The sequence below is a fragment of the Diplotaxodon limnothrissa genome, linkage group LG7 (genome assembly GCF_057381915.1).
Source record: "Diplotaxodon limnothrissa isolate DT_005_m linkage group LG7, D_limnothrissa_male_GT1.1, whole genome shotgun sequence".
Taxonomy (NCBI): domain Eukaryota; kingdom Metazoa; phylum Chordata; class Actinopteri; order Cichliformes; family Cichlidae; genus Diplotaxodon; species Diplotaxodon limnothrissa.
In genome coordinates this window covers 26,479,525-26,506,876 of record NC_140602.1, presented here as the reverse complement: position 1 = coordinate 26,506,876, position 27,352 = coordinate 26,479,525, and the positions used below count along the sequence as shown (strand labels likewise).

General features: G+C 39.5%; 2 protein-coding genes across 2 annotated transcripts in view; one reads left to right on the top strand and one right to left on the bottom strand.

Annotated features, from left to right (window-relative positions):
- Positions 1 to 11,740, bottom strand: part of LOC146628384 (actin nucleation-promoting factor WASL-like) — a 28,052-nt gene extending 16,312 nt beyond the window's left edge. Inside the window, exons 1-5 of the mRNA XM_085359486.1 lie at positions 11,310 to 11,740; positions 5,468 to 5,602; positions 1,576 to 1,662; positions 1,219 to 1,315; positions 256 to 279 (exon numbers count right to left, since the gene is read on the bottom strand). Of these exons, the coding sequence (XP_085215612.1) occupies positions 256 to 279; positions 1,219 to 1,315; positions 1,576 to 1,662; positions 5,468 to 5,602; positions 11,310 to 11,414 (448 nt within the window). The 5' untranslated portion in view covers positions 11,415 to 11,740. The remainder of the gene's footprint in view (positions 1 to 255; positions 280 to 1,218; positions 1,316 to 1,575; positions 1,663 to 5,467; positions 5,603 to 11,309) is intronic.
- Positions 11,741 to 21,850: 10,110 nt separating this feature from the next.
- On the top strand, positions 21,851 to 26,182 carry hyal6 (hyaluronoglucosaminidase 6). Its single transcript, XM_085357794.1, has 3 exons — positions 21,851 to 22,771; positions 23,130 to 23,219; positions 25,694 to 26,182. The coding sequence occupies exons 1-3, from the start codon at positions 21,851 to 21,853 to the stop codon at positions 26,180 to 26,182; spliced, it is 1,500 nt and encodes a 499-aa protein (XP_085213920.1).
- The last annotated feature ends 1,170 nt before the right edge of the window (positions 26,183 to 27,352 follow it).

Genomic DNA, 27,352 nt, shown 5'->3' with positions numbered 1-27,352 from the left:
TAGCATATTTCTATCAATCCTCTATTGAATCCTTGGATAACTGAAGCGTTTACTTTTCCATTTCTCCACATGTTGCATCTTGCTGTATTTCTTTGGGGTTTTTTTTACTTCAGGGGATGAATGACATCCTCATTTTATTCATTTCTATGTACTTGTTATTGAATTTTTTAAAGCCTGAATGAGAAAAATAATTTTTACAAAATTAACTAAAGTTAAGAGCCTACGTAAGCAAAACTTATTAAGAGTTTAACATACCATTTTTAGGGTCGCCTCTTTTCTCTGCAAAAGAAAAATTAACAGAATTATGGTTTCAGAAAAGTAATCACGAGTCAGCAATCTTTAGAATGTATGAAGCGGAACTTATTAAGAGGTTTTAGTGAGAAAAAAAAAAAAAAGAGTCAGAAAAGTGCTTTTTAGGTTCAGTTAGTTCTGTTAAAGCCCTAAGCTGCAGAAATGCTGCTTCACATATGAAAAAGCATTTTAATAGAGCAGTCAGGTTATTCTTGGCCTGAGCAGAAAAAGAAGAGAAGCAAAATATTTGAAAGCTCAACTGTGTTTGCCATACAGCGTCCTGCCAGCTGTGCCAGCCCCGTGAGCCTTTGAACCCTCAGTCATCGTCACAGTTTGAGAGGTGCACTTCAAAAGGCCAACATGCTGGAAGGAGCTGAAGCGAAGTCAGAGGAGCCTCACAGCAGAGACATTTACTCTACTGAGAAAGACTGACAGCTTTACAGCAGCAGAGAGAAAGAGATGGAGCACACAGCAGCGAAGCGAAAGAAAAAATAGAAATAGGGGAACAAAACCCCACAGAAACAAACAAAAACACAGTCCCAAACCAAACCTGTCAGTGGAAACCACAGCTTGATGACTGATATGAGAGGTGATTTTTTTTTTCTTCCGAGAAATACTTTTGGTGAGGATCAGTCCTCTACAAGCCTTCCACTGCTAGTGTCCGGAGAGTCAGTGCTATTCACAGCTCAAAGTAGAGCTGTTTTTACTTTCACCACTAAACAATCCTGCACTTTTAACTACCTCCCCTCCCTTTTCTAACAGTGTGCCAAACTCTAAGTCAGCCCCAAACCTGCCTTTAAGGCAGTGACTTCTGAGCCGCATTCAGGCTGAGTGAGCAAAAGATAAGGTGTGTTCTCCAATAAAAGTTGTGAAAGGTTAAACCAATTGAGGAAGAACACAAAGACAAACTGATACATTAAAGTTCACCTATTTTCCGCTGTCGTCGGTTGAGCAAGTCATCAATGGTGGCTCTGAATCGTTTGGCTTCTTCTTCGCTGGCGAAGTTCAAGCCAATCTGACATGTCTGAAAGAAAGAGGAAGGGTGAAATGTGATTCTAACAGCTTTCTCTGAAGAACAGAAAAACTGTGCAACATTAAATCGTAATACACTGTAGGTGGATAAAGACAAGCCTGACAACTGATATTTGGAAATATGAAAGAACCACACAGCCTTATTTTATGCTGATAAAATTCTTGGTGAGAATAGACTCTAAAAACAGGAAGACTAATCATCTGCTGTAGACATTCAAGTCTTGAAGAAGTCAAAAGAAAACAAACACTTACATCTCCTGCAAATGTAATGAAGTAGGGTCTGGAGTTGCTGATGAAGAAGTTGTGGTAGAGTTCCTGTTCGAACATCATTTTCCCTTCCTACAGAAAAAAATTACGGAAAAATGAAATTGAAAAAAAAAAAAAAGTTCAGAAAAAAAATCTGACTTCTAATCCTCTACAACTTAAATTCATACTCCCAACAACCCAAAGAGAGATTTAAGAGCTGGCTGCTTGTTCAAGAAATTAAATGTCTTCTGGAAGACAATGATGCATTTTGGTATCCTTGAACACACCTCCATAAGGAGCTCACCTCCACTTAGTTAAATGAAAAAAAAAAAAAAAAAAAATCACCAACAACACAACCAACAAGAAACTGCCAAATATTTGCAGCATGCATTTTCTATCTACAAGTAGGGCTGGGCCGTTAATTAGAAATTCAATTAAAAATTTGGCTTTGAACACAATCAAACAATTTAAATATGATAAAACAATTACTTATAATTTTTAAGCATAAAACTTGAGCCCTGCCTCTCACCCTATGACAGCTGGGATAGGCTCCTGCGCCCCCCCACGATCCCGAAAAGGATAAGCGAAAGCGAATGGACGGACTTGTATTTTATGTTGTGTAATAAATTAAACGCAACGCCTTTTTTCATATCAGTACGTTTACTTCAGCTCCAGCCGAGATGACGGAAGAGTACTTTTGGTCAACGAGCACTGACTAGAGGAAGTAAAAGTTACAAAAAGGTTTTTCAAATCAATTTTATTTATATGGTGCCAAATCACAACAACAATTGCTTCAAGGTGCCTTTTCTGCAGGTGTCTCAGCATTTCCTAGTTTCTGTTACTCAGTCCATGGGACTGAGGTGCTGGGTTTATTATTGGCCCTGCCATCGCACTACCTATAGTTATAATACAGGTCATCTGAGATGCAAGTCTGCCGTCACCTGCACCCACAGACCACCCTCGGTGATCAATACCTACTCGTCTGGTCCACAAACAGTATAAAAAATAAACATAGTTTACAGATCTGAAAAGTGAAGCAAAATAGCTTAAACCTGAATTCTATTTAATGGCCACGAGGAGACAATACTTCTGGCTGCAAATACACTCTGAAAAATACTTTCCGCTGAGTTAATGAGTAAAGATAACGAGTTTATCAGTCACTTATTTTGGGTCATACTGAATAGTACTGACTGGTCATACAGTGTTTCAGAAAGGCAGATTATCCCTGTTACATTCATGGCTAAACGTGAATGTAACAGGGATGGTAACAGTCAGACCCTCCTCTCTCCTGTCACATCTAGTTCAATCAACAGATGGTTTGTTAGCTTAATGCAATCTTATACTTCTGAAATAAAACCTGACCAAAATAATCATGACTGTCCTTCTTGTCATAATTCAGCATTCCTTGATTCTGATAAGTGAGCAGTGTTTTTTCCCATTAGAAAGAGAAAATAAATATATACATGCATATAGAGCAGGGCGATATGGCCAAAAATATTTATCACGATATATATTTGAAAATTTGCGATAACGATATAACCGACGATATAATTGATGCGAGACAAAATACAACTCCACAACATTACTAGCGCAAAAAGACAACCTTCCATTTATTTTCACTTAAACAAGAAGCTGGTTTTTATGTACATTAAAGCTTTATAAAAATGTAACAGTGCAAATGCAAATTCCTTGCTGAAAGTTTAACCAAAAGGCATTTCCAGTAGAAATGGGCTGATATATCCTGAGCATAACCATGTATAATATCCACTGAAGTTAAAAAGAGGTGCTTTGCAACATTAAACTGCAGTGTGCAGTACGCATTTTTCGGACCATAAGGTGCACGGGATTATAAGGCACATTAAGCGAAACAAAGCAGTCAGATAAATCAAACTTTATTAAACTCGTTCTTCTTGCTTCCTCCACTTCTGTACCATTGATTCATCAATGTTGAATTCTCTGGCAGCTGCTCTATTCCCATGTTGTTGCAGTATATTAATGACTAACCTCGTATTGTGGATGGATTATCTCAGTTGTTCTCCTGACTGAAGTTTGGTCCGTTTACAGCATCCTGCCATGCGATTGCATTTGTCTCTAACTATCAGGAACCTTAACGTTAACTTTTATAAGTGGAAAAGTGTTAGTGTTTGTCCTCCAGCTTCACTGTTTATGTTATGCTAACATAGCTGTGTCGCTAGCGATCAGGTAGCACATCATTATATACCAGCTAGCCCAACATCAGTAACCCTACAAACGTCACTGCTGTTTAGTTTCCTGTCTTCATTTATGTTGGACGTGATAGCAGAGCTGTACGTTTGAATTTTTTCAGAAATCTCTCAGTCAGAACATGCTATATCATGCTTAGGTAACTAGCGAGCTAACTTCCGCTAGCTTCCTGCTAACTTCTAACTCCGTTAAATGTAATAACTTTTGTTTTCATGGATGCCTGGAAGTTAAACTTCATAGTTACACCTGGTAAAGCAGCAATGCTGATCGTTTTATTAAAGATGAAAGAATTTAGACAGTTTTTAACTCTCAGTGATGCTGCAGTGTTCGTTTGACCTGAAGTATACGGAGTTTAGGACCCAGATTACTCCCAGATTTAAGAGCATCTTAGTCCGACAAATACGACAATAACGACGGCCGCTTGCATGTTCTGCAAAAAAATGTGCTTTGTCGTGTATCTGACGGACAAACACCAAACCAGTTCCACATCACTGAAGTTGCACCATTTTTACAAACCAATTCTGGTTCATCTGTTTCACTCAACAATCGGCCATGTGCGTATGAAAACAAAGGCACTGCGCATGCGCGTTTTACTCATATTCTATCGCGATATTTCATTTTCCTATCGTTGTCTAACATTATACCATTACCATGAACGGTATAATATGGCCCAGCCCTACATGGATATATATACAGCTTAAGTCCACACTGATATTACTTTGAGAGCCTGTATCCGCCTCAGGCAGTAACCACACATCTGATAATTCATTTTGATCCATTTGAGATGTGCAACTGAATGTACATCATATATAAAGTGCTGTTCTAATTAAGTCAGTGAACACACAGAGTAAATGTGAAAAGTCTGGCCACAACCCTCCACAGAAGCACTGAGAAAAAAAACTAAACAATTTTGTTCCAAGCACTATTCTTGAATAAAGTCTTGATGCATGCTCAATCATCCAGGAGAGGAAATCCCAAAAAGTTGATTCTGTTTATCTGGACGTAGCGTTTTCAGTGGGAGAAACGTTTCCACACTCATCCAGGTGACTTCTTCAGTCTCAGCTGACTGCAGGTTTCCCCAATCTTATAAACAGTTCATTTGCACAATAACTGAAACTAGCACCACTGGCAAACAGCATTATTGCTGTTTTTGTTGATCAGTGGTCATCACAATTTGCATATTAATGATCAAGGAACTGACCTCACAGCCCATTGTTTGCCAGTGGTGCTAGTTTCAGTTATTGTGCAAATGAACTGTTTATAAGATTGGGGAAACCTGCAGTCAGCTGAGACTGAAGAAGTCACCTGGATGAGTGTGGAAACGTTTCTCCCACTGAAAACGCTACGTCCAGATAAACAGAATCAACTTTTTGGGAATCTAAGTAACCCCCTTTAAATCCGTGTTCTTATTTCTTTTACAAACAAGATATGACTGTTTGTGAACATTAGAGGCAGATTCTATTAAATGCACCGATTGCCTGTTTCCAGTGCTGTAACCACTGCTAAGCTAACTGGCAGCAGGTTCATATTTCAGTTTTTCTTCTGACAGAAAGCAAAGAGGAAGAAAGAAGAAAAAGAAAATTCCAAAAATGTGAAAATAATCATTTAAGATGCATCTTTCAACTATTCTGCGGTGTTTAAAGCTTTTGGATTGTTTCCGTTTGGTGTCACTCACCTTGATGTCAAAGACTCTGATGAAGTAGGATCTCTGAGGGTTGTCCTTGACAAGGCAGACCACTCCACAGCACCTCTTCACCCAGTTACAGCTCCTCTCAGCACCATACACCTGGACCACTGCTGAACACAGAGTCTGAAGCACAGATATGATGGTTAATATCATCACCTTTGTGATTTACAGAAAGAACAAAGACAACTACAGAAAAGAAGGTTACGTTGCTGAAAATGTAACCACTTTATCTCCCTCCATTTTTTCTTTAAGATTTTACAGACACACAATGTTCTTTAGTATATACCTGTAAACTCCATGTGTGACAAATGGAGGAGGAAACATACACTATGCAAAACCTTCAAACAGCCACAATTACAGCTGGGAGGAGAAATAGAGTTGGTTATCAGGGAAACACTGAGACCTTTGGAAATCAGATTATATATGTCAAATGCATTCTACCTTAACAGGGAGTCACAAATATCAAAGGCTATCAAAGGCCCTACACTGATTCGTGAGTTGTGACTCAGCTGTATTGATGTAGTCACAAACAAAACAAGAACTCTGATGACAAATGGCTGACTTTACATTTACATTAGGTGAAAAGTGAAGGACTTGTAACTCTTATACACCGATTCCCAACTTCAGGAGGGTAAAACTTAAAAGTACTGACACCGCCTCATTGTCTTACACTTTTCCACAGTGTTTTAACAACAACAAGAGTCCAGCTGCAGTAGTCAGCACTGCACAGGTTTCAAACAGCTCCAGTTTGTGGTTTCTGCAGAGGTTGCACAGTGTTTGATGCACTGCCATGATTCCTCTGCAGTGGAAGTAACTCAGGCTGCTGAGGAAGTTAAGAGGAAATGTCACTGCGTCCTTTCCATCTGTAATTTATAGGTGTAGGTCAAAGGAACAGGTGCAAACACTTTTCAGCAGGAAATCACCAATCAGCATCCCCCAGAAAAGGTCAAAATGTGTTCCTTAAAACCTTAAATTAAAAGCATCTAAATTCTTACAGAGGAGAAGAATGCAGCAATGAACACAGACAGTGGTGACACTGCAGCCTCTGCAAGCTAAGATCTTAGCATCTGTTAACGATGAACGCAAAAATCAATATCTCAGTCATTTTTATATCATTAGCAGCCTGGCTGCTTCCTGTTAAACTCCTGATAGTGCCTACTACCATGAGTTCGTGCTAAAAATGTGTACATGCATTAATCACTGAAGACGTAACTGATTTGAGCAGTTAGTATTATGTAGCAAATCACAGTCACCTCAAGGCACTTTATATTGCAAGGCAAACACCCTATAATAATACAGAAAAAACTACAATACTCAGATGGCCCCCACAAGCAAGCATTTGGCAACAGTGGGAAGGTAAAACTCCCTTTTAGCAAGAAGAAATCACTGGCAGAACCAGGTACAGGGAGGGGCAGCCATCTGCTGCAGCCAGTTGGGGTTGAAGGGAAGAGAAAAAAAAAGAAAAGAAAAAAGAGCGCGAAAAAGAACCAGAGATTATTAATAACTCGTGATTAAATGCCTGGCGTCTAAACACAGCGAGTGAAAAAAGGTGAGTGAATAAGAAATACTCTGTGCATCATGGGAAGTCCCCAGTAGACTAGGCCTATTGCAACAAAACTAAGGAAGGATTCAGGTCCAGTCCTACTTGCTTTATCAAAAAGGAAGGTTTATCTATTGTTGTGATCCAAATTGGAAGCAGAAGAGGGGCTTTATAGCTGAAGGCTCTGGCTCCCATTCTGCTTTCAATTTTCTAGGAACCACAAGTTTAGCCTGCAGTCCAAGAGCAAAGAGCTCGCTTATGGTGTTATGGTACTATGAGATCTTTTAAGATAAAATGGGGCCTGATTATTTAAGACCTTTTATGCGATGAGAAGGATTTTAATTAGATTCTGGATTTAACAGGAAGCCAGTGAGGAGAAGCCAGTTTGGGAGAAATATGCTCTCTCTTTTCTAATCTCTGTCAGTATTCTTGCTCAAGCATTTCAGATCAAATGAAGGCTTTTCAGAGTTTTTTTGGGGGGGACATTTTGATAATAATGAATTTCACTAGCCTAGCCTAGAAGTATAAAATGCATCAACTAGTTTTTCAGCATCACTCTGAGATAGGATGTTTAGAGATATTACACAGATGCAAGAAAGCAGTTCCACATATTTTTGTTTAATTTGCGCAGTGTTACTCAGTGATACTAGCAGCCAAGGTAATGCCATCCAGAGTGAGTATCTGGTTAGATGCCATGTTTGTAATATTTATTTTGCTATATAAGGACAATAACCTCAGTTTTATCTGAACTTAGAAGTGGGAAAATGATCATCCAGTTGGCAAGATAAGTGGGCCAGAGAGAGCTTGAAGTCACCCCGGCTTACCTCTAATCACATCTGAGAGAGGGAAAAAGGTCTTAACATTCAACCTTTTATGTTTAAAATGATACAGACTGTTAGTCTTGGTAGCAGGGGATCGGTCCGCCAGGGCCTCCGCTCCTGGCCACCGCCTGACACACACTGCACCAGACCCCTACAGCACCTCCTGTGGGTGGTGGGCCTACAGAAGGATGGGCCCATGTCCCTTTTTCAGGTTGTGTCCAGACAGGCCCCATGGACTGAGGCCTGGCCACCAGACACTCGCCCTTGGGCACCCTCTACGGGCCCAGCTCCAGGGCAGGGCCCCAGTAACCCTATCCCAGTCAGGGTGAACTGTTCCTCTGATTGTTATCGCTATGTCTGGTCCTTCACCCAGGACCAATTTGCCATGGGAGACCGTACAGGAGGCAAAAGTCCCCTGAGAACATAGCCCCTGGGATCCCTGGGACACAAACCTCTCAAGCATGATAAGGTAGCGATTCACGGAAAAGGGTGGAGTACCCACTGTGGGACAGAGACGAACTGATGTCCCAAGTGGAGGAGTTTAAATATCTCAGGGTCTTGTTCACGAGTGAAGGGAGAAGGGAGCGGAAGATCAACAGATGGATTGGTGCTGTAGCTGCAATGATGGGGATGCTCTACCGGCCTGTTGTGGTGAAGAGAGAGCTGAGTGTAAAAGCAAAGCTCTCAATTTACTTGTCGATCTACGTCCTTTTCCTCACCTATGGTCACGAGCTGTGAGTAGTAACCGAAAGAACGAGATCGCGGATACAAGCGGCAGAAATGAGCTTCCTCTGAAGGGTGGCTGGTCTCTCCTTTAAAGACAGGGTCAGAAGTTCGGCCATCCGGGACAGGCTCAGAATAGAGCCGCTGATCCGCCACACTGAAAGGAGCAAGTTAAGGTGATTTGGGCATCTGACAAGGATGCCTCCTGGGTGAGTCCTGGATGAGGGGCATGTCCCACCGGGAGGAGGCCGGGAGGCCAAGGCGCACTTATTCTCTTAACCTTTTTCCTCACAAAGATCAGAACAAGGTCAGCATTATCTCAGAGTAGGTTAATTAGATATGTATAATTCAAGTGATTTGATTTTGTTTTTATTAGTATTATTTGATTCTGCTTTTGTTTTACTGATTCTAAATTACTTTAATAAAATATCCTGCATCACAAAAGTCTACATTATGGACATTACCTTTTTAGCCCTTTGTTAAACAGTACAGGTAAAAACCCGAGTATTAATCTGCTTTAATATAAATAGCTCTTAGAGGCCACTTCAGCCTTACAAAAGTAACAGACCCCTGGGACTTTCCCAAGTCACTAAATGAAACCAATGATTTTCCAAGAGAACCTATCTGGAGGGGAGCTGCCATTAACAGGTGTGGCTACTGGATGCCAGGCCTGCAAGGGTACTCAGACTCCCGTTTTTTCGCATGAGAGGAGGCAGGGTAGACACCTGGAGAGCTTTTGAGGCAGTTAGAATTGGGCAAGTCCCCTCACCCATCAGCTCCACATAAGCTCTGTACTGCCTACTGGGTAAGATCCATGGGATCAGAGATTAGGATTAATTTGACGGAGCTGTATTGGGGTGCTGGTCCTACAGATCGACACAGGTCTTAATGTCTTTAAGACATTCCTGCAGTTTAACTAAATGAATGAAAATCTATGCTATGCCTTCAAATGGTACTGCCTAAAGGAAGCCTATACAATGTACATAAAAGTGGTTCTAGCACAGAACCCTGTGGAACTCAATAATTAACCTGTGTGTGAAGAAGACGCTCCAATTACGTGAACCAATTGGAGTCGGTCAGATATATATGATTCAAACCAATGCAGCACAGTAACACTCACAGCATGTTCTAATCTCTGTAATAATACAATATGTTCAATGGTATCGAACGAGGTCTAGCAGGACAAGAACAGAGACGAGTTCACAAGAAGACCATAAGTAACCTTCACTAATCCTGTTAGTGTAGTGAGATGAATTTTGAAACCTGACTGGAAATCTTAAATTAAACCTCTCTGCAGATTATCAGTTATCTGTTTTACAACTGCTTTTTCAAGAAATTCTGAGATAAAATAAAGGTTGGACATCGGCCTAAGCTAAGACAGTTCGGTCAAGTGATTGTTTAATTCCAGCCACCTTAAAGGCCTGTTGTACATAACCCAACAGGCTTCTCGGCTTTTTTAATTATTGTTGAACAGCCCAGCCTTGAACACAGCACATTAACACCATGTACAGGTAATGCTGACAGACTGTCAATCTACTTATTTTCAAAGAAGGAAACCAGAGAGAAAAATCAATTGGAGAGAAAGAGTCTGACTAAATATCACCTATTACCCTATGATATCATAATGTTGCTGGGGAGACATCATCATATTGCAATTAAAAAAAGAAGGAAAAAAAAGGCTGACGTCAGCGTGTTGTAATTAAAAAAAAGTTTTAGAAAACACAAGAGCTATCCCTTGTGCTGTCTGAGTGTTTTTGTGTTTTCTTGAATTTTATTTGTGAAGAATATAGACAGTTTAATATTACAGGAATGCTTGGTTCAGTGTTCTGACTCTTATCCTGACTACAGTGCTAAAAAGAAACCCTGGGTTGTCCTTTTGTTCTTCATCACTGATTGATAGTAAGATGTCCCAGCGTTATAAAGGGCTTTTTTTTTTATAGAGCAACAAACTCTTTTTCAGGCTAAATTAAGATTTTCTAAATTAGTGTGACACTGTTTACTCTCCAGGTTATATGCTTTAAAGTGCGTGTTTGAGAGTTGCACTAGTGAGTCAAGTGCTTCTTAATGGTTTTGCCTTTAGTAGCAGAATAACAGTAATTATTGGAGCTTCAATTTTAATAAATTTAATAGCAAATTTAAGAAGCTGCTTTTATCACCTGCGAGAAGAACTCTGTGGTTATTTTGTTATTGTGGCTATCATTTGCATCCAGCTGATGAGGACCTAAAAGCACAAATGCGCTGTGTTCATCTTTAAAGAAAGCCAAGCTCAGCTTTGTACCTGTGCTTATTTACCAGGAGCGAGCATAAACAATGCTGACACTAAGAAAGAAAACTGTAAAAACACAGTCTCGGAAACCAAAACAATGAGCTAAAAGTCCATTTACTTGCATTGATTCTATCGATTCCCCCCCCTCCCCCTTGATATGCATGCACACCTGCATGCATCTTAAATGTTTTTTCTTCCATGTATTGGCTTAGCATCTAAAGTACTGACTCATTAAGGTTATCAGGAATTGCCCAACTAAAGTATTAAGTATTGTATTAAAAGTTTTATTTATCGCTGGCCATTTCCCCCCTGACCATATTTATCTTTATGTTTTATTTATGAATAGTTGAGTAACTCATTCATCTAATTTTAAGCTATTCTAGCTGGACTGAGAAGCACATGCATTTCCCATACAATGTGAAGTGAATACACCTGCACCTACTTTTAAGTTGCAGGTGGTAAACAAACGCAGGAACTTACGGCGCATTTCCTGCCTAAGTAGCAGAACAGGCACTCGTTCTCCTGCGGGGTAAGGAGCAGGGAGCCGACGTTAACCGCCCTGCGGGGCGGCGGGTGGCTGTTCATGGCACCAGAATCTTGTAGTCGACCCCGAAACAATGCAGTTATCCCTGGAACGGGCACTACAAACGGCTGTATTTACAGAAAATCCATGCGGGCTCCGGTTGCTGTGGCCTGCAACCGGATCATCTCCGCTCAGTTCGACTCCGAGCAGGAGGGCGGAGGAGGATGTGGTTGCGATCTCTTTTCCAGTCTGGCTCCTGCTTAGGAAAAACCCTTGTATTCTCAGTTTGATGTTGAATGTGAAACCAGTGACTCGTTAAGTGTACGTAGACAGATAAACGCTCAACTTTCATTCGGAAACTCCAGCGACTGCAGCAGTAATGCGTACATCCAACATGGCAGCAGGAGGGAGCAAACCACTTTAAGGATACAGCAGAGGGGTGTTGCTTTCAACAAAATCTGCCCATATCCGCTATAATACAGATAACATGGGCAGAAAAGCCGAAAGATGTGACACATTAAACACTGTAAAACTGTTGAATTATATATATATTTTCCGTGGTAAGAATAAAATGTCGCTGAAAACAAAAACGGTTCATCCCATGCGGCAGCAGAAATGCAGCTCTGCAGAGGGAGAAGGGTGGGGGGCAGGGGGATGCCAGTAGATGTAGAGCGTGGAAGTATGAAGAAAATTCTCTGTAAGGAAACGATTAGCTTTATCATTATCATTTGCCTGAAATTAAACCGACTGGATTGTAAAATAACATTATATTCTTGTGCTAATCCAGATATAAAATTTATTTTTATATTATACATATTCTACTTTATCTTGTACATATTATAATGTGTGCAGTATGCAGTATGTAGCCTACTATGTGTGTTTAAACATAGTAAAATAGACTTGATTTACTGCTTTCTTAACCAGGAACTTTCTAACCACCATAAGCACTGCAGACATTGAGAAATAGATTTTGGGAGACCAAAATAATGTGGTAAAAGGCTCAATTCTCTATGATAATTCCCTATGACATTATTTTTACAGGTTACATCTTTATAGTTGTCTAATTAAGTACTTAAACCTGATTCCGTGACCTGACCACTAACCATTTTTCTGCTTTTCTACTGTTTCCACTCTTCTGGTGTTCTGCAAAATGCCCAGAATGGCACATATCCGCAGTCCTTATTATTCCAGTCAGTAGTGGTGAACAACTACCAACAGAGCCTACAATGATAAGTGACATCTTATACGCTCAAGTTTCAAAACTTGATCTGCTAACATATTAGTGCCAGACACAACAAGGTGCCTTTTAAGGTTTTGTAGAAGACCAGTCCAGAAGCATAATGTGTTGGCTGTTCATTGTATAAGACATGTTGATATCAAGAAGCACAATGTTAATGCTCTGCTGTGACAATCAAATTAACCTAAAATATATTTTAATGGTAAACAAATAAAATGTTGAAGTTTGTGAATGCTGAGGTGACAAATGGACAGACAGTCTCATGCAGGACCTGTCTTCATGCAGCAAGTACATCAGTGGCATTAACACCAACACTAATCTGGAGACCAGCTGCTCTTACATTCTGCAGTATAAAACACTGAGCAAAGGTCACAAGTTTCAAAGAAGCAGCACCGACAATCTACGATGTTCTCATGAAGCAGGATCTCAGTAATTGAAAACTTTGGTAGTCATTTTTGGGACCAAGGATTTTATCCTGTAAAAAAGTCTTGTTTGCTTAAAATGTTATTTAAAAAGCTGATTAGTTTATCTTAGTTTCAACAGATGGTGGAGAGGGTTGGGGGTGGAAAGTTGTTCTTGCTAAATAGAGGCAGAAGAGATTTCTAGCACAAGGGATGATGCAAAACCAAGATGGTTATACTTTTTTTCACTGTTTGTTTTGTATTTACACTATTAGGATTCGTGTAATACTATCAATATCATATCATATGAATTTATAATAGTTTACCTAAACGTTTTATTGCAAAGCTATCGAATTTTTTTTGCACGTTCAGTACATTTCGGTAATCATATTGTTGTACTTACAATTTTATTATTAAATAGCTGGGATTTTTTTTGTTTGTTGTTTTTTTTCTTTTTACTTTACTGCCACCTATATGGTATTGCTAAAGTACCCTAATGTCCACTAGATGGTGATCTTCTCATGCTTTTCTCTTCCTTGGTTGATGGTGGGAAAAGAAGCATTGTAGAGCAGAGGTGGGCAATTCCAGGCCTCGAGGGCCGGAGTCCTGCAGGTTTTAGATATCACCCTGGGTCAACACACCTGAATCACATGATGAGTTCATTACCAGGCCTCTGGAGAACTTCAAGACATGTTGAGGAGGTAATTTAGCCATTTAAATCAGCTGCGTTGGATCAAGGACACATCTAAAACCATCACTTCTTGTTCAAGAGTGATGGGAGAAGGGCGCAGGAAATTGACAGCTAGATTGGTGCTGCAGCCGCAGCGATGCGGACGCTGAACTGCTCCATCGTAATAAAGAGAGAGCTGAGTGTAAAAGCAACACTCTCAATTTACTGGTCGATCATCCCCCAACTATCACCTATGATCACGAGCTGTGGGTAGGGACCGAAAGAACGAGATTGCGGATACAAGCTGCAGAAATTAGCTTCCTCTGAAGGGTGGCTGGCCTCTCCCTTAGAGATCGGGCGAGGAGCTCGTCCATCTGGGAGGGGCTCAGAGTAGAGCCGCTGCTCCTCCACATCAAAAGCAACCTGTTGAGGTGTTTCGGGCACCTTACAGGATACGTCCTGGGCACCTGAGTGAGGTGTTCCAGGTATGTCCCAAATGATGGTAGGCCCCAGGGCAGACCTAGGGCAGGTCCAGGACTCGCTGGAGTGGTTATGTCTCACGGCTGCCCTGGGAACTCCTTGGTGTTCCCCCGTACAAGCTGGAGGATGGCGGTTGATGGCTGGTGAGAGGAAGGTCTGGGCTTCTCTGCTTAGGCTGCTGCCCCCACCACCTGGCCCCAGATAACTGGAAAAAGATGGATGGGTTTTAAATCTCTGCATAACACAGAATCTTATACTTGGGGTTGTTAATGACATCCTCCTGGCTACAGATGTACGAGATCATGTGGTCTTCGTTCTCAGGGACTTAACAGCTGCCTTTGACATGGTGCATCACAATATTTTACTATCTCACTTGGAACACTGTGTAAGCATTTGTAGCACTGTTCTGCAGTGGTTTAGGTCTAAGAAAACTTTTTGTGTCAGTCTTCTTGGATTTCAGATCCTCCTCAGCTCTAGTCTTGTGTGGCGTACCACAGGGATCAATACTTGGACCTCTGCTTTCCCCCCTATATCGCTTGCCCCTTGGCTCTATTTTTAGGAGGCACAAAACTGCTTTCTATTTATATGCAAATGAGATGCAGGTTTATATGCCTCTAAAAGAGAAAAATTACTACTCCATTCAAGTGCTAAATGACTGTCTTTGAGGAAGTGAAAACTTGGTTGACTTTTAGTTTTTTAAAATTTTAATGAAAATAAGACAGAGGTTCTGTCTATTCGGCCAGGTGTCACTGGTGGGCTATTTTCATGTGGACACTGGCCCTCTAGCACAGTATGGAAAGGCCACTGTCACCATTTGGGTTTTAAAATGGATAGTGATTTTTGGTTTGACAGTCAAGTGAGAGCAGTAGTGAAATCCAGGTTTTTCAGCATAGGTAACTGGCCAAAATTTAACCCATCTTGTCAAAAAATGATCTCAGAACAGTATTCCATCCTTTTATTACAACTCGACTGGATTACTGTAACTTGTTATACCTTGGTATTAGCCAGTCATCCTTGTCACATCTTCTGCTGGTCCAAAATGCTGCTGCAAGACTTTTAACTGGTACACAGAGAAGGAAATGTGTTACTCCTGTTTTATCCTCACTAATAAACTGATCTGCAAAGGCCAGTAATGTTATGGGAACAGAGCTGGACTCCCTTAGGGTGGTGCATATGGCCACCTATGTGTACAAACATGGAAATTAGAGCATCAAGGGAAGCAGGTAATTCTTTAGCTGCTAATTCTCTCTTTAGTTCATTATTTAAAAAGTACAGAAAAACACCTCAGAGGCCCTTTTCCTCCCAACCTGTCTCTTCAGCCAGAATCCAAAAGTTGAGTGATTAATCCTCAACACTCCTCTTACATTGCTTTAAATAAAATAGCCTGTGAGTCGCTGAGTATGGATTAGAGCCTTTATCAAACACATTCCAGAATTTGTTTAAGAATTCTTCATGAGACATGGATGTTTGGGTCCCCATTTTAAGGCTCTTCCTCGCAGTAGTGCCATCAAGAAAACTAAGGCACACTGGGAAACAGGCCACGTCCTGACAATGCACCAAACCTGGTACACACACACACACACACACACACACACAGAGAGACTGGGAAAGGAGGAAGTGGAGAATAGGGAGCAACAACAGTGCAAAAAAAATGGCAGCTCACACTTTGAGGACCGACGGACCGTGACAAAATTATGCATAAACTACGTGACTTTGCATCTTTCATCTCTTTGTGTATGAGAACCTCCTGCCTTTCATGTATTACTGTTTAGGTTCAAAGTTTGATTGTATAAAGGCATGCATTGACTTGAAAAAATGACTCCCCTCAAATGTCTTAAACCAAAAGCAACAAGCTTGTTTGGAAATTGTGAAGAGTAGAAAGTCCAGATATTGGTGTGAAAATGTAAGGATTAAAAGGAAAAAGGAAAAATAATCAAGTAAAACACAGATATTTAAAAATTCTACTACAATACATTAATCAAGGGTATGTACTTTGTTACTCTCCACCTCTGATCATGACTGAGTAAATGAACATGGTCATGGAGATGCTCTGACCATCTGTTGCTCTAAAGTGTTCTCTTCTTCACATTAAAACGTTTCTTAAAATCTAAAATCTGGTCATTTAAGGAAATTCTCAAAACAAAACCCTCCATGAATTAATCCTAACTGTTGTCAATATGTTGCATTTATTAAAGACTTTCTTTATGAAGATGGCTTTGTGAGTATTGAGTAACGTTGGAGGAGGGGACAACAAAACAATACTCGGGCATTTCTGCCCTGATATCACCCCAGGCACCCAAAAGAATTGGGTGCAGAGACAAAGAGATCATTCACAGCTTATCAGATGGAGATTTTCTGAGTTTTACAACACCAAGAGAGGAGGCAGTCATCCACCAACAGGTCTTAATTTGAAGCACATTCAGTAAAGAAGGGGAAGGTATGTAATCTGTTCAAGAAAATTGCTATTATAGCTTCTTTAAACTGTTTTACCTCATCAAACGATAAATAGCAGATACTAGACAAGGAATCAGTATTTCCATAGTTGCTAATAGTGGGAAGTTTTGCTTGGTAGTTAGTGGCCATTAAAAAGCAAAACAGTGGAAAATCGTTAGTTGCCCTTAACCGAGACTGTGAGAAGTTGTGACTGTGCCTGGCAGTGAGCTACTGTCCTTTGCCGTTGTCCCAGTGTGAAAAGACAAAAAGACTCATCATTCAATAACAGTTAAAAATGTCTATATCATATGTAGGTACTGGGTTGTCACAAGTTTTGGGCAACTCATTTGACAATTTGCCAGATTGACAATGTTAGGCTAAGATATTACTGAACATATGATTTTGCCTCAAGCTTCCAGCAATGCTAACATCACACAGCATGACAACAGAGATGGAAGAAACATTTTTGCAACTACTTATTTAAAATATTCACAAGAAAGAAACGGTTTATTGCAAGTACACTCCATTTGGACAAAATTTGCTTAGCCTCACTTTAATATCATTGCTCTGCAGGTTAAGCATTTGCATTTTGTTGTTTACAAAGATTATAGGATATATTTCCCAGTGAACTTTCTCAGTAAAAATCGGAAGTAACAGGTATATGATTTAGCACTGAAGTATACTAAAATGTGTTCTAAAGTAAGTTCATTAGTGTGTATTTTATTCAGTGACATGTATCACTTTTAAATCAGGTTTCTCTATTTCAGGGCTCCATTATTTATCATATAGTTATTTTATTCTCAAAGTGGTTGTATTGGGGGCTGATAATCAAACAAGTCCTCAGCAAGGAACAAGTGCCTTTTAATGAACAAGGCACATAAACTTACATCACTGAATGCAGCAGGAAATTACATGTATGTTTATCAGTTTGCAATCGTGACTTTTGCTGGACAACATTTTCTTCTTTTTTACGGCACCAGTCTCTAGTGGTGCAGTTTGATATCTAACATTACAGGACAAAACAATAGTATTTTGACTTTTTTCTCAAAATAGTATTTTGACTTAAATCTTGAAATTTCGACTTTATTTTCAAAATGACCCAAATTAATTTTTTTTCTTAAAGTGGCTCTTATTCTGCTTTTTAGTACAGTGGATGATAACGAGCCAAACAATGTAAACACACAAACAACACCTAAGACAAGATATGATTCTCTCCTCCGCATGACATTGTCATTAGTCACATGATTTTTTTGTCACAGCAATGCATTATCTGCATCAGAAAAGGACTTTTGCTTGCTTGCTTGCTAACATTTCAGGTAGTGATGGGTCAAACATTACATGCATCGATATGGTGTTTCGCTTTTTGTGCTTACTGCGTGCCCCAGTGCAGTATTGGTGTGTCTTTTCTTCAATTTTTAGTTGATAAGATTAAAGATCAATGCCTAAATTTCCGCAAAGCCTCCTTCTTATTCTGCTAGTGAGCCCCCCCCTTCTCACTCTTGGTCTACTTTGATAGGAGTTTTAGTGTGTCTGCAAATCAGATTATGTCTGAATGGTGCTGGAGTTCCTACAGGCTTGGTGCTGGGAGTTATTCTGTTTTTAATATACATTCTTCCTTTAGGCCAGATAATACAGCAGTTTCTTGATGTTTCTTATCATCCTTTGGCTGATGATATTCAGCCATACTGCTTCTGAAGATTACCAACTCTCCGCTTTGATTGACTGCTTAAAAAACATTAAGCAATGGTTGAACAACAGCTACTTACAGCTAAAGCCAGACAAAACTGAAACCTTGATTATTGCACCGGACAGTTCAATGCCTGACATTAAACAGCAACCGGGTGATTTAGGTCTCTTGCAGAAGCGTAGCCTCAGTAATTTAGTTGTTATTTGTGATTAAGCTTTTCCTGGGAGCGAAACTTAAAACGGATAGTAAGAATCTGCTTTTTAAATTTATTTTATTTTTCTCCAAAACTCTGCAGCGAGACTACTGACTCGCTCAAACAGAGGAAATCATATAACTTCTGCTTTAAAGTTGCTACACTGGCTCCCAATCAGATCTAGATTTCATTTTAAAATTTTACATGGACATTACATGGACAGGCCCCTCACTATATTGCTGATTTGATTCATATATATATATACACCTCTTTTTGTACACTGAGGTCATTAATTCATAGACCTTCAAAAAGCAGCTAAAGACATTTTATTTCAAAAAGCTTTTAATTAGACCAGTGCTTTTATGATGCATTTATGATTGTGTTGTGCTTCGTTACCTCTCGTGTGAAGCACTTTGTCACATCTGTCTGTGAAACGTTGCTATATAAATACACTTTATTTACTTTACTTATCAAAGCACAGGGCTAACTTCAGAATGCAGATATGCTCAACATTATGATTTAAACCTTTAAATAATGCTTTGAAAACCAATATTGGTGGGTGTATTAAACACATTAAGGATAATAATGCTAATGTTTTTAAAAAAAAGATCTTTAGTGAGGTCATTAGTAGAGTTGAATATGTTAATATTTAAAGCTATGAACCCAGAATGAGTTCTGAGATGAGGCCAGTGGGAACGTGATTAGTTGATAACAAAGACAAATAATGAAGTGAACAACCTGTTGATGAAACTGGATGAAATGAGAGATCACCTAAGTGATAACCAGTGACTAAATCACGTTTCAAAGCAGTTTGTTTCCCTAAAAATGAAAAAATATACAAAGTAAACTTGGATCCATTTTGTGCCTAATCAAGTTTTGACCAAAATTTAATACCAAATATCCAGGAGTTATAGTTAGTTTATAGCTGTTTAGATATTTTGATCTAGATCAAAGGGGTGGATCAACCAACTGTTAATCATGACACATGACAACAACAGTTTACTTCCTGTTCCAGTCTGGACCAGATGAATTCAGTTGCGTCTCACTCACAGTTCCATTGCATTCATCTGTGATGAAACATAAAATTGAATCTCATGTGGATGTTTATACTCAGATCTTGTACTTGGGGGGTCTTTCTTGTGGTCTGAATTCACCATGTTTCCAGGGGTTCCTGCTTTCAGTGGTTTGGAGACCAGCCTGAGCGCCTTCACCACACTCTGCTTGTCTTGGATTAGCATCACCAGAAAAAAACATTCAGTCTGCAGGATATTGAAGCTGGTGCAAAACACACTGCCTAAAGAAATGCATTTTAATCTGAGTGGGAGGAAACCTTCTGATAATCTTTCAAGAACTTATTTGTGACTGTAACTGCCTTTTTCTCGTCCACATTCTTCTGCAGTTCTCAACTTACTGATCCAAAACTACTGAAATCATACACTTCTTGTGCCATTAAAATCATTGGTGAACAATCCAGGGCTTTCTTAGATGAATGTAAAGCAGAAATGATCAGAGAAGCCTCAGCCCACCAGTGGTTTCCTGCTCCCCTGCTCTGGTTACAGTCCTGAAAAAAGAATGATGGGAGATTTTCCATGCGTTCTTGGAGACAACCTCAGTACCCATGTTTCCTAAGAGACTGGCCACAATGTCTTTCCCCTAACTCTGGAAAAAATGAAATATGATTACTTGCTTGTGAGGGGTTCCAAGAGCAATTAGTGGATGATGGTGTAACATAAAAAGCTGTAGAGAACAGTGATCGAAGAAAATAACAGTCTTGGTTTGAAAAAGGCTAAACAAGAGTTTGCCTGTCCTACTGCATGTGTGCATGACTATATATACAATGGGGTTTCTACTGTAGATTTAAAACAAACATGCTTTGTAGAATTTAGTAAGTAAGTGTCTCATTCTGACACTACTGAAAAGATTATGAAAAGGCAAATATCAGACAACCTATTTTCAAGCTTTGTCATATTTGTACGATATTTACTTAAAGGCATTATATAGTTTTTAAACTGTTAAGTTAAATATGAGTTCCTGTTACATTTTTGAGTTCATGAAACCTATTTTGATTCACTTTTACTATTTTGCAGTTTAAATAAGCACTATTTAAATGTTTAATTTCACTGCAATCATTTCTGTTAAAACATTCTTATGCTTTGACTGAAGTCTATGCGTTTTACCATCAACATGTATAAATATTTAATTTGGTTGGCTAGTGGGAAAGCATCAATGTAAGCATGTGCAGTATCAAAACTTCTAAATGTTAACTAAAATAATATGCATGTTGTGTTTTGAGTTTGTTGAGTTATATTTATTGTTAAACCCTTTGGATTGTGCTTCATTTTCCTTCATGTAGCAAATCTATGATACGATGGGTGAGGAGAGTTGCTGGGTTGATGACCATCATTGTGTTAGCAGAGACCACAACGGGTTGAACTACTTAATGCAAAAAGGAGGACTTGCAAAGTGTACTTCGAGGTCTTTATAATGAAATTTCTAATACAATTTTTTTTTAAAATATAAAACATTTTAAAGATCAGTGTTTAATACTTTAAAAAGTAGTTTTTAAATGACCATAATCCTATAGAAGAGTGAATGAATAATAAGGCACATCAACTGAACATATTTCAATTCTTCTTGTAAGTACTTTAATTTATTTCATCATTAATTTACTCAGTGGCGATCTCTTTCATTCACAAGAAGCATGCAGCAAATTGCCTTCCAATACCAGCATAAATGGTGATGTCACAGTTGGCATGCATACAGCCATTGGAGTGACTATAAATCAAGCTTGTTGCTAGTTTTACCTTTAGAATATGAGACTGTCCCCTGCACCATGACTCACAGGTATGTCTGCATTTTGTGGTTGGTGTGTTTGAGCCATGCAGTAGTAAATAACAGTTAAGTTTTTAGGTATTTAAGTTAATTTATGAAAAGATGATATCCACATTTAGAAGTTGTTCACTGCCTCCAGAAGCACTAACAACTTTCTACTAAATTTAACTATGTTTTAAATTCATGACAAAATATTACTGTGGCTTTTCTGATTTCTTTCTGCAATTTTTTTTTAAGGGACACTTTGCTAATTCACCACAGACTTTCCTCAAACTATCTCATATTGGTGGTTTTAATGTTTAAAAAGTGTGTGGTTTTACCAGCCCCTCTCTCTCTCGTCATTTGCACCAATATTCACTCCATTGCTCTTTGCAGAACAAGGTAGCTTTGTTTCTTGCATTATTGGGGAATTTAGAGCATTCACTTCAGTGCTCATCACTTATGTGCTTCATGATTGTTCCTGCTCATTGAAGCTCATAATGCATTTATTTTCCCTCTGAAAATGTAATATCTGCTCTCTCTCTCTGTGCAGGACTACTAATTGTTCTTTGAGGAATCAAGGGCCATGGTGCTAATGGCACGCCATCTCCTGCTGCTGGTCTTATGGGTTTGCATAGTTGATGGTGACCAGACCAAACCAACCCAACCACCTCTGATACCTCATAAGCCTTTTGTTGTAGTCTGGAATGCTCCCACTGAGTCATGTCGGCTTCGATTCAAGGTGGACTTGGACCTTAGCATTTTTGATATTGTAGCAAACCTCAATGAAACTCTAAGTGGACCAAATGTCACCATCTTCTACCACAGCCGTCTGGGATACTACCCATACTACTCGAACTCTGGGATCCCAATAAATGGTGGCCTGCCGCAGAACCAAAGCATCTCCAAACATCTTGGAAAAGCCCGGGCTGACATTGACAAGTTGATCCCCCACAAAGATTTCCGAGGTTTAGGCGTCATTGACTGGGAGAACTGGAGGCCTCAGTGGGTCAGAAACTGGGGCTCTAAAGACATCTACCGCAAAAGGTCCAGGGAACAGATCCGAAAACTTCACCCAAATTGGCCAGAGAGCAAAGTTGAAAAGGAAGCGAAGGAAGGCTTTGAGAGAGCTGGACAAGCTTTCATGAATCTGACCTTGGCACTGGCTCAAGGTCGCAGACCAGGTGGACTGTGGGGGTTTTATCTGTTTCCAGACTGCTACAACTATGGCTACAAACAACATCCACAACATTACACTGGGGAATGTCCAAATGTTGAACATGTTCGCAATGACCATCTGATATGGCTCTGGAAGGAGAGCACAGCCCTCTATCCATCCATCTACCTAGACTATGAGCTAAAGTCCTCCTCTAACACAGTCAAGTTTGTCCATTATCGAGTCAAGGAAGCTATGAGGATTGCATCCATTGCACGTGCGGATTTCACATTGCCTGTGTTTGTCTACTCCCGACCATTCTATGCCTACACCTTTGTAGTTCTGTCAGAGGTAGGCCTTAAGCTCTTTAATTACACCTTCATGGTGTGTGTGCCAACTGGACACATTTAAAAAGCAAAAAAGTGTCTATTGGCCTAATAATTAAGCTATATACAACATACTGCAATATTTTGCAATGTTTGGGGGACCATTTTTCCTTATGATCCACTTCACAATTATCCCTGCTTTGCTTTGCTCTTTTGATGTTAACATATCCTAGTATTTACCACAAAGATGGTTGTAGACAAGAGAAAATTAATAGATTGTGCAATGGTGGATATAAAGAATTCCTGGATCTCTTTAAAGGCATCATAAATTGAAGTGTTAACAGTGTTTACTGGCAAAATATACACCTGTCCTTTTCTTTAAGAGTGACCTGATTCATACTATTGGGGAAAGCGCTGCCTTGGGAGCATCAGGTGTCGTCCTTTGGGGATCCTCAGAGTATGCTCAATCACAGGTAACTGCTAGACATACAGACAAAAATAGAAACACAGATTTAAACAAATTTGAGGAGCTGTGTAAAATGTAAATAAAAAAAAAAGAAAAATTTATCATAAGAAAAATATTTGCTCATTTTGAATTTGATGGCTGCCATCAGGTAGTTCTGGGGGCTGGGAGGTGGCCTGGGGCAGGGATGAAGCAATTCAGCGGCTGACTGTTTGGCCCACGGCAAGGATGAAATAGTTCATCGGCCACCGGATCAGTCAGGAGGTGAGCAGAGGAGACAAAGTTCGGTGGCTGGGCCAAGAGGTCAGGGGAGAAGACAGGCCACTTCAGGAGGCTGACCAGGTGGGCAGTGCCAGAGATAGAGTTCAGGAGGGTTGGCTGTACTGATGGTGCCAACAAAGGCCCTGTGTGTCCATTACTGAAGGCTGACAATGGTAATGAAGGCGACCATCAGAAGGACGACTTTATGAAAACCCTCTAGAGGCCACCGTCAGCAGAGGGATAGAAGAGTTAAGGTAGATTGGCTGGGATTGATGATGGTAATGAGGATGCCATTCAAAAATGTAGGTTAAAGCTCTATAATGCAAAGAAGAAGCCATGTGTGAACATAACCAGCAACTGGTCTCTAGAGATCCCCAAAAATCACAGACTTTTATTTAAAGGAGAGATACCACACAGTGGTAAACATGTCTCTGTCCCAACCTTTGAGACATTTTACTGCCACCATTTTCAAAATGAGCTAAAGTCTTGATGTGCAAAAGCAGCACCAAATAAAACAATAAAAAAGAACTTCCTTCTAAAATAAGTTAATTGCTAAAATAAAACTAATTGTGCTGCACTACAGTGGCCTAACATATAAAAGACACGAGAAGCACTGCAAGGAATATCAAATCAAATCACAAATCAAATCACTTTTTATTGTCACATCACATGTGCAGGCACACTGGCACAGCACATGCGAGTGAAATTCTTGTGTGCGAGCCCCACAAGCAACAGAGATGTGCAAACACAACAACACAAACGAGCAAAATACAAGAATGGCCAACCTGAAACTAATAAATATATGTACAATATATAATAGTGTATGCATTTCTGGATGTGTATACTAAATATTTTCCTACGTGTGTGTGTGTGTGTGTGTGTGTGTGTGTGTGTGTGTGTGTGTGTGTGTGTATACACATTTTTACAAATTAAATAGTAAAAAAATAAAATAAAATAATAATAATAATAATAATAATAATAAAATATATAAAATATACAGAGTTGAATATGTGCAAAACAAGTGGCATTTATATACAGTGTGGAGTGCATAATGTTGAAGTTCCAGTAGTGAAGCTGAGGTGTCTATGACGTGTTCAGCAGTCTGATGGCCTGCTTAAAAAGCAAACACCACATGTCAAAGCTCAAGTGCATGACAATTTACATTGCAACCCAAAGGGGGGAAAAACATAAGAAAAGTCTGCAGTGCCCACCACCACTCAAAATCACTGTGGTACATGCAAAAAACAGAAAAAAAATCACACTAATTTCTGTGCAGTTCCTTTACTGTCTGAAAACACAGAAACAAAGACCTTACACTAGTCTCCAATGTGATGCCTTGATGTTAGCTATATTGAAACTACAAGACGATGGACTGCCAAACATGCCAGAGTGTGTTCTAACCCTGTTGTTTTATGGAGGTCTTATAAACAAAAACACCCTGTGAAAACATCCCTTCACAAGGCTGGTATTTTAAAGAAGGCCCATTTGGGCCCAGATTTACTAATGTCTGCAGTAGCCAAAAGACTTCTTTAGATGTTAACATAACGAGGCTCAGTGTCAGTTTTGTGACTGAAAGTTATGAAGAGTAATTTTGTGGCTGGCCTTATGGTATATGTATTTGCAAGAGTCTCACTTTCAGGAGGAGAATATTTTAACCAGTCACGTTATCAGAATCAGTGACTAATCAGCACTTTGCACAGATGGCTCAATGCTCCTATTGCACTGCCAAAACTTTGGCACTGTCCTAAAACTCTTCACTCTGTCCTCATGCGCATTTAGAGGTGAGCCCCATAATAATACCGTTTTCATAAGACAGAGGGGAAATGATTTGAAATGAGCTTCTTTCGGTTTCACTCTGTTTCTGGCTGCATGTTTGTCTATAAATTACAGTGGTAAACATAATAAAATACTCCATTTTACTATGTAATGCTTCAAGGTCATAGGTCAAAGGTCAGGGTTATTCAAATTAATCAAATGCTTTAGTTTTCATTGGATCACCTCCAAACTTTAAAGCAGTATATTAGTCATTGGAGGGCATAATTTATTAGTGCTTTTCTAGTTCTTAGCCTTTATATTTTATGACAGTTCAGCACAAGAAAATGTCTTTAAAGTAGGGAATAAAAAAGCTAATGGTGTTGACAATGCTGTTGAAAATTAAATACAATATATTATTCTAATAAATGTCTTATACGTTTGACTTAGAATTTCTCCTTCCTCCCCTAGAGAAACTGCCTAACGGTGAAGAAGTACATCAATGGTCCTCTGGGACATTATGTCATCAATGTCACATCAGCAGCTAAGCTGTGCAGCAAAGCATTGTGCAAAAAGAACGGTAGATGCATCCGTAAGAGCCTGGACTCAGACACTTACCTACACCTGAACCCACGCTTCTTCCACATCCACCACAACTCAGCTCCCAGCGGCCCTCGCTTTCACATCAGTGGCCACCTAAACAACCACGACATCCTGGATATGAAGCAAAAGTTTACCTGCCAGTGCTACCAGGGCTGGACAGGTGTTTACTGTGAGGTACCTCAGACTATGCCACCTCTTCCTCTTCCTCCCCCACTCCAACCCACTGTGCCGGTACTTCGCCCTCAGGGGATCAATCTGCTGGGAGACATCCTGCTCCTCCTGTCACTCCATTTCTTCTGTCTATGTGTCATCATATTCCTGGGACTTTGTTTGATTATCAAGTCTCTCATATTGTAGACACAAAGATTTTATTTAGGACCAGAGAATTGCTGTAAAGTCTTTGCCAGACCACAAGTGTGATCAGCCACAGTTCATGCCAATGTCCCCTAGTTGAAGAAAACTGTTTGTATTGAAAGAATGAGAAATTCTCAGATTTGGCCTATAAATGCAAAACTCAGTCTGATCGTGGTCTGATCCAGGCAACAATGTTTGTCTCTGTGTTAAAGTTCAGTTCAGGAAAAATGTACATTGCGGTTTTATTTATGTCACAAATTGCAAATTTAGATTCCCATAATGTTCCCACTAAACAATATTTTTGAGTTTTTGTTTTTTGGTCTTTGTTTTTAGTTTTACCTGACTGTTGGCTGCTGACCAGCATTCATTTCAATTCAGTTTGATTTATATAATCCCAAACCACAAAAATGTTGCCTCAAGGTGCTCTTACTTTCCATTTGAAGGGAAAATGATGACAATCTGGGAGGAGAGAAATATAAAAATTCTGTAATCCATATAGGCTTTTCTAAATTCAGTGGATTGGGCTTAAACTTTTTCTGTATGATGAATTTAAGTTGCTGGTTTTCAGGAACTTTATTGTCACTAACTCCATATTTTGATACAAGTTCTCGCAACAAAATAAAGTTTCTCTCTTGAATAATATGTTCTAGATTCTTTCTATCCCCTTTACATGCCATGATGCAAAAGTCAGTAGGTTCTAATTTTTGGACAAATATCTGGATTGTTCCAAATGGGAGCTACACGGGATAAGTGAAGACTTATTATTATTTATTTTTACTTACTTATCTTATTTATCAAAAATTTCCACAGGCTGTCAAGGACGTGTTTAAGTTAAGGCTTTTAAAGCAGTTATAATGCTCATTACTGAAGCCAATGAAAAGCAGAGCATACACACATATAGGTTCACCCATGAGTTACGCATCAGGCTTCCTTTTCTCCATTTTGAAACAACAAACACTCTTTAGCTAAAAAGCAGTGAAAACAATTGGTAGCTCTAAACCACCATTGTGTTTTGGGTTCTATGGAGTTTTGAAATGTATTTGTGATGGTTTAACTATTCATAAAAAATTCACAATGTTTGAGTGTAGTTACTTAAACCAAGCGATAGAGTTTACTAGAATTAGTTCTGCCTAAAGTCAATTATCTGTTCTCACTATCATTTTAATGAGTGAT